The following is an 8,225-nucleotide window of genomic DNA, read 5'->3' on the forward strand; positions in this document are numbered from 1 at the left end:
GTTCCAGCTTCCGTGTTTTTTTTTTTTTGTATTTCCGTTTGTGCTTTGTAAGGGTATTTCCTCCCTTAGCTAAACCAAGTCTTTAAACAGACAACAAAATTGGCTTTCACACACCAAGACCGACAGTCCGTGACAGCACGGCGCCATTCCTCGGCTGCCTCGCGGCACTGCATTTTGGGAGCTGTAGTCCCACACTCCTCATGCCCCTCACGGCCCTCACGCCCTCCGCGCCTCTGGAGTTTGAAAGCCCCAGGAGGGGCCGGTGGGCGGGCTGTGAGGGCGGAGCTCCCTTAGCCCCGCCCCCGCTCGCCGCTCTCGCGCGGTTCGCGGCTGAGTCGCGCGCCAGGCCGGAGGAGGGGGTGTGGCCTCGGCCCTGGGGTGGCGGCAGTTGAGGCCGCGGCGCCTGCGGGCGGTGCTGCGGCTCCGGCCAGCGCGAAGTGGTCCCGCCCTGAGCGGGCGGCGGTGTGCGGGGCGGGGCCTGGCGGGAGGGTGGCGGCCCGCGGGGCGGGGGCGGGGCCGGCCTCTGGCTCCTTCTTCCTCCGCATGTGGCTGGCGGCCGCACAGCAGTTGGCTTCACGCTCTGCTCGCCCGCCGCGTCTCCTCAAGGCTCCTCTGGCCTGACCGGAGCCATGTCGATCTCAGAGAGCAACCCGGCCGCCGCCTCCCTGCCCAACGGCGACTGCGGCCGCCCCAGGGCGCCGCCCGGAGGGAACCGGGTGACGGTGGTGCTGGGCGCGCAGTGGGGCGACGAGGGCAAAGGGAAGGTGGTGGATCTGCTGGCGCAGGACGCCGACATCGTCTGCCGCTGCCAGGTGAGAGGAGCCGGGCCCTGGCAGGGGACGCCCGGGCGCGGTGAGGTGTCACCTTGAGCTGCGCCCCTTGGCCCGGGAGCTGCGGGGGAGCCCCTGCCCTGGAGTCTCGGGTGGCGCTCCGGGTGACTCTGGAGGAACCTGGAGGATGTGCGACGCTTGAGCAGCATTTTGGGGTCTGGGGACCGGTCGGGCGGTTCGCTGGGGGCGGAGCGGAGGGGGCTGCCGCCCGAGGCCTGCTCCCGACTCCCACTCTGACCCGGTGAGGACCGGGCGAGGCCCACCCACCGGGGCGGCCGAGGGAGGGTCCTTTCCCTCAAATTCCCAGAAACCGAGACTGCCCCACCTGCAGGCCCCGGCACGCAGAACCGCTCCTCCTTCGGTCCACTTTGTTGACATCAGATTCCGCAGCGGAGCTTTGGGACTGTTTGGGTCCTCTTTTTTTTTTTTTTTTCCTTCCCCTTTGTATCCCTTAAATTATATTAATGGGAGATCTTTTTTTATTCATTGGACCCTAAAGAAGGAATCCATGAGTGTGAGCAAGTAGATACAGATTTCAAATTGGATATTTAGAAATATTTTCAATGTTCCGGTAACATAAAAAGTTGACTTTCGGGAAATCGAGTGCTTCCTACCCGGAGACACGTGGTTTTCAATGTTAGCTTTTTTTTTTCTTCTTTTCTCCTATTTGTTTTGCTTTGAAGCAGCCTAGAAGCGAGGCCTTTGTAAAGGCTCTCAGAAAACTATCTCCCTGCTTCAGAGTTCAAAATAGATGAGCATACCCGTGTTCAAAAGAAGATGTAGTGTTTGCAGTTGACGGCTGCATGTTTAGGTTGTAAGAATATCTCTTTTTTCCTGAGTGTGCATGCTTTTGTGTCTTGATATGCAGTTGGTCTAGGTTAGGCGAGGGACCTGAGGGAAAGCTTTCTGCCTAAAATTGAATCCCATGCAGAAGCAGGTGTGTAAAAAGCTAGACGCTGTGGCTTGGGCCATCTTCCTTTTTATTGAGTGCAGAAACGTACCCTGTCTGTTTCTTAGCCGAGCTAACCGTGGCATTAACTACGGCGTTCCCACCCATTCTTCCTTTTCACCTGTTTTGTTCCTGCACCTTGTCTGGCAGCATGCATATTTAATGGTGCTTTGAAAGGGGTTGGCGTGGTATTCTGACTCACGTTGCCATAGAAAGTGCTCCAAAGGAAAGCCTTTACCATTTCGTGTTTAAAATCAGGTCTTGTACGCAGGATTGAAGACTTAGGAAAGTGCCTAAACTCTTGGTGGTTAGAAGGGTGGGTTTGAGGCCTACTTGGCTTGGAAATAGATCACAGACAGGTCCAGCCGTATTGTAGATTCCAAGGTTGTAGCCATTGTATTTATCCAAAAGGTTCTCAGTATAATGTACCTTTAAAAAGTTATAGGATCAGTTTGTAGACTGAAGGTGTTATTATGTTACCAAGAAAGTGTTCTTAGGGAGGTCATGTATCAGGCTGATCTGATGCCTTTGGAATGCCCAGAGATATGATTGGGGAGTTACCTGAGGCTAGTGGAGAAATGAGTGATCAGTCAAACTTCCACACTTATAAACTTACTACTTACATGATCCTTACATTTTTTTTGTTTGTTTTTTTTTTGTTTTTTTTTTTCGAGACAGGGTTTCTCTGTGGTTTTTGGAGCCTGTCCTGGAACTAGCTCTGTAGACCAGGCTGGCCTCGAACTCACAGAGATCCTCCTGCCTCTGCCTCCCGAGTGCTGGGATTAAAGGCGTGCGCCACCACCGCCTGGCTCTTACATTTTTTTCTTATGTGATTTAAGAGCCCATCATTAGGATTCTTACTATTCTCATTAACTGCAAGTAGATAAAAAATAGGCTTAAACATTTCTTTTTGGGCTTTGTTTTTTGTTTTCAAGACAGAGTTTCTCCATGTAGCCCTACATGTAGACCAGGGTGACTTAAAACTCGGAGATCCACCTCACCTACCTCTGCTTTACAAATGCCCCGTGCCACTGGGACCCTGTAGCATTTCTCTTTTGTGGTTCATCTTGGTAACTGTAGTTTATTTGACTAGCACTAATAACTCAGTATCTACTTAATGACATTAGTTCTAGGTTGTAACTCTGAAGACAGTGGAATGTATAGAGAATGGAGACAGCCAGTTGTAGGAAAGGAATTTTGAGCCTGGAGCAATTTGAGTTTATTTGACAAATGGAGTGTTAGCTATCAAGAAGAAAATTGTCATTTATAGGTGAATGGTGAGGTTGGAGAACATTGTATTAATAACTCAGATTTAGAAAAACAAATATAGCTTGTATTCTCATCCAAAGAATTCTAAAGGGCTGGAGAGATGGCTCAGCGGTTAAGAGCATTGCGTGCTCTTCCAAAGGACCCGAGTTCGATTCCCAGCAACCACATGGTGGCTCACAACCATCTGTAATGAGGTCTAGTGTCCTCTTCTAGCAGGCATATATGCAAACAGAATATTGTATCCATAATAAATAAATAAATATTAAAAAAAAACAAAAAAAACAAAGAATCCTAAAAAATTCTTGAAAATAGAATGGGAAGAGAAAGGGGATTGGGTCAAAGAGGCTGACGAATATGAGCAAAGTACATGAGACACCTATGTGAAAGTGTTGTATGAGATCTACCATTTTGTTCAGCTGCTAGTCAAGTATACCTTCAAAGAGGTTTATATTAATAAAATGTATCCCTTGTTATTGTTACACACCATTTCTCCAGAGTGTTTTGTATATGTATATATAAATATCCATATTTCAAATAGAATCACAAAATAATTCTTTCACATAAAATGTAGCTTGAAATCTAGTTTTAAAGGGGAGAAGGGGATGAGTGATGTTTCCTAACTACTATACTTTTTAGTAATAATAATTTAATAAGATACATTTGGGGGAAAGTAGGTGCAAAGCTAATGACATTTTGTCATTGGAGCACTTAAGGCCTGTCTTCCAATTCAGGGTCAGATAGTTATTTATAAATGTGTAGGCATTCTAGACTCAAATACATGGATAGGGCTTGAATCAAGGGATCATCATCACTGCTGTGCTGCCTTTAGTTGTTTTTTTTTTGGTTTTTTTTTTTTTTGGTTTTTCGAGACAGGGTTTCTCTGTGGCTTTGGAGCTGTCCTTGCCTTTAGTTTTAAATCAATTTTTTTATTTTAATGGAAAGGAGAGTAAGTAGAGGACCAGCTGCAGACTGATGATTCATCCAGGAAACACCTATTTTGTATCTACAGGACAACACTGAGGTCTGCAGTGGAAATGCCAGACTGTCTGAGCCTGTGCCCACAAGAAACTCCTAGTCTAGGAAACCACTGCTGTGTAAACGGATTTGTTGCCAGGGCAGGGCTGAGGAAGGTTAGGTAGCATGTGGAAACAGGATATAGCACAGAAGTAGCTTGTTAGTAAACCTATTACTGTTCTCCCCCGATAAGTAGTATATTTGCTTCCTTTATTTTGTTGAGTAGAAACTACAGAGAGACCGGACTGGAGGTGTTTGTACCAGCCTTATTTAGTGGTCTTAGAGAAAGCAAGGGTGGTGATCTTGGTTACCTTGGCAGCAGTAGTTTGCCTAGGTAAAACTAGATGCTGGAATTTGGTGCTTAGAGTCCACACTTCTTAACTAAGACCTTTCAAGGCAGTGCTGTTTCCTGCTTTCATTGTGAGTTGTTTCGTAACGGAAATTTAAGGTAGGAAACAAAACCTGAGACTGTCATCATGTTCACATTTGTGTGTCTGAAAGTGAAAATAACCACAATGGTGAATGTCTTCAACTCTGCCAAGATTGCCCAAGCACTTGGACGTCTTTGCTAAAAAATAATACAGATAGATACCTTTATGTATTTTTTTTATCTAGTATATCTGGTTATGTTGAATAGTTTAATCTGTGTTCTAGTAATTTAATAGTCAACTTTGGAATTGAAATTAGTGATTAAAAGGGTGCATATTGTTACAGGTTGACAGGTGTGTTAGATTTGGTGAAAAAGTTCATCTGGAAAAGTGAAGTTTCAGTACCAAGAAAGTATCTGATAGTAGTAACCTTTGACTCAAGCTATCAGGTTCTTAAGTTTGAACATTAGACAAGGGCATGGGTCTGAGGCCCTGTGACTTTTTAATTTATAGTGGGAACCCCATTCATTCCTTCTTTCATTTGGAGCCCTGTTGATCATAATACTGTCCACGTATTCAAGCCATAAAGACAGAGAGCCAGACTGTTTCCCGTGGGACTCAGAAAAGAGAGAGCCTCTAGGACTTGTACATGAAATTGTTTCCTTGGCACTTGGGCTTTTGCTGTTGTAAAAGAAAATGCCATTATTTTATGTTCATAACACCCCCAAGAGGTTGCCTTCATCTCCATCACAGCAGGAACTCACTTAAAGGTTTAAAAAGAGGGGAGTAACTTGAGGGAATAGAAAGGTCTAATACATTAAGAATAGAGTCATTTTTGCGGGTTTGATTTCATTCTCCTTTAGTCTAGCCTGTCCTGTCCCAGTCCCCATCCCCATCTCCTCTTCCCTCTCTCCCCCATCACACCCCCCCTTGCCTTTTAAACTTCCCCAGAACCTTTATAACTTCAAAATTAGACACTTAGATATATCAACAATATTTGGTTTGAACTTATAGTGTAAAATTGAACTTGGTGGGTTCTGGTTTTTAGAGAATAGAAAGGGAAAAAAAAATCCAAAACATTTGTCTTTTGAGTTCTTCAAGATCCAGTTAGGGAGAAAGGGTATTCATGGAAAATCTGAGAACAAGATGACTAAGTATTGTTATTGCATCCCTATATCCTGCAGTGCCATGCTTTAAAAGTATTGTCCTGGGCACCATAGAGATGTTATTAAAATTCAGCATTTAATCTTATTTATTTATTTTTGGTTTTTCGAGACAGGGTTTCTCTGTAGCTTTGGAGCCTGTCCTAGAACTCCCTTTGTAGACCAGACTGGCCTCGAACTCACAGAGATCTGCCTGCCTCTGCCTCCCAAGTGCTGGGATTAAAGGCGTGCGCCACCACAGCCCGGCCTCTTGACATTGAGAGCAAGGGTATACTTACCTTGTTGTAATGGGCTTGTTTCCTGTTTCTTTGTTACAAACAATGGAAAGAAACTGTAATAAGCAAAGTCAGGATTTGTCTGGTGGAGGAGGAGAGTGGCCAGGGCTGCTTCTGGGATCTATCTCAGCAGCATTTCATGGGTTCTAGCACTTTAAATCCTGGCGTTCTGATGCTGATTGGCTCAGGTTGGATTACTGTTTGCCTGGATCAGTGCTGTGGCCAGGGGCATGTTTACTTCAATTTGTAAAGTAAGGGGAAAGAAGGGGAGTTGAACATACTCTTAATGCTGACCTGAAATTAATTTCATGTGGTGTTGTAGGAGACTGCTCATTTGTTACCTGGACACCCAGACCTGAATAATATAACCTATATTAATTTCAACACTGCTTGGCCAATGGCTTAGGCATATCCCTGGCTAACTCTTATATCTTAAATTAATCCATTTCTGTTAATCTGTGTATCACAATGAGGCTGTGGCCCATTCTGGTGTCTTTCTCCTTCAGCAGCTACATGGTGTCTCTTTGACTCCGCCTACCTATCTCTGTTCTGATTTCCTGCCTGACTTTACTCTGGTAACTATTGGCTGAAATAGCTTCTTTATTAATCAATAGTAGTAGGACATATTCTTAGCAGATAGAGGGGAATCCCAAATCAGTATGGGAATACAAGACAGAAGAAAACAGAAAATTTGGGATTGTTCTTGTTCATAAAATGATTTTCAATAGTCTACTGTACTATAGACTCTTCTTTTCTGGAACAAATGTTTTTTGGAGTCAAATTATTATTTCAATTCTAGGAAAAAACAGTGAAAATTACCTATGTATTTTTGTAAAGGCAAAAAATGATTCATTGGAAACTTTGCTTTTTTTGCTTTGAAAACATGGAATTTTTCTGAGGTTTTTTGTTTTGTTATAATGTTTAGTTTTGGTTTTTTTTTAAAGATTTATTTATTATGTATGTACACATCTGCCTGCATGTATCCCTGCAGGCCAGAAGAGGACACCAGATCTCATTATAGATGGTTGTGAGCCACCATGTGGTTGCTGGGAATTGAACTCAGGACCTCTGGAAGAGCAGTCAGTGCTCTTAACCTCTGAGCCATCTCTCAGCCCTAATGTTTAGTTTTTGCACAGCTCTGTGATGTGATATCCAAATTATTAAGAAGCTTAACTTAAATATTTATTCTTGCTTATTTTTTGAGTCAGTTTCACTCTGGCTCAGGCTGACCTGGGATTTAATGATCCTCTTGGCTCTATCTCCTGAATGCTGAGGTGGTAGGCTTTTGTCATCATGCTTGCCTAAGATATTAATTAAATTCTTTTTAGAGTTATTTTATTAATATATTATAAGTGCTTTGTCTGCATGTATGATTATATATCACTTTCCTGTTTGATGCCTGTGGAGGTTAGAAGAGGTCATTGGACCCCTTAGAGCTGGAGTTCTAGATGGTTGTGAGCAGCTGCGTGGGTACTGAGGCTTGAACCTAGGTCCTCTGCAAGAACAAATACTCTTAGCTGCTGAGCCGTCTGTCTAGCTGCCTTAGTTACTTTATTGCTGTGATAAAACACTATGACTAAGGCAACTTGTAAGAAAAAGCATTTAATTTGGTTTATGGTTTTAGAGTCCATTACTTTTCAATTTAGCCTCAGGCAAATTCTGAGTAGAAGGGAAAAAGTAGCCATATTCTTTGCCAAAGTTTCACAAGAATGTTCTCTAGCTCAGTTGCTGTTATTGTTTGCCCCTGGAACCTCTTGAGCTGGGTCTCCACAGACAGTCTATAGCTCTCAACAGGATTCTACTAGGACGGCCCATTAAGCTCTGCTCACAGCATCCAACTGTTTTCCTAGGCCAAAGTTGCAAAGTCTTCCCACTTTCTTCCAAAAGCACATGGTCTGTCACAGCAACAGTCCACTCACTGGTACCAATTTCTGTCCTTGTTACTTTCCTATTGCTGCAGTCATGCCATGACCAAAAAACATAAGTTTTGTCTTGTAGTTTCAGAGAGTTAAGAGTCCATGATGGCAGAGTGGAGGACCAGCTGAGAGCTCACATTGATCCTCAACCATGAAGCAGAGACTAATAGGAGTCACACTCTATTATTAACCTCTAAGTTTGCTTCAGTGGCATACCCCCCCAAGACTACACCTCCCAATCCTTCCCAAACCGTTCTACTAACTGGGTACTGTTAGGAATATTTTTATTTATTTATTAAAGATTTCTGTCTCTTCCCCGCCACCGCCTCCCGTATCCCTCCCCCTTCCCCAATCAACTCCCCCTCTCTCATCAGCCCTAAGAGCAGACCGGGTTCCCTGCCCTGTGGGAAGTCCAAGGACCTCCCATCTCTTCCAGGTCTA

General features: G+C 44.3%; 1 protein-coding gene across 1 annotated transcript in view; it reads left to right on the forward strand.

Annotated features, from left to right (window-relative positions):
• Positions 1-398: 398 nt before the first annotated feature.
• Positions 399-8,225, forward strand: part of Adss (adenylosuccinate synthase) — a 32,019-nt gene continuing 24,192 nt past the window's right edge. The window contains exon 1 of the mRNA XM_005348990.2: positions 399-812. Within this exon, the coding sequence (XP_005349047.1) occupies positions 630-812 (183 nt within the window). The 5' untranslated portion in view covers positions 399-629. The remainder of the gene's footprint in view (positions 813-8,225) is intronic.

This window comes from Microtus ochrogaster, chromosome 6, assembly GCF_000317375.1.
Source record: "Microtus ochrogaster isolate Prairie Vole_2 chromosome 6, MicOch1.0, whole genome shotgun sequence".
NCBI classification, from domain to species: domain Eukaryota; kingdom Metazoa; phylum Chordata; class Mammalia; order Rodentia; family Cricetidae; genus Microtus; species Microtus ochrogaster.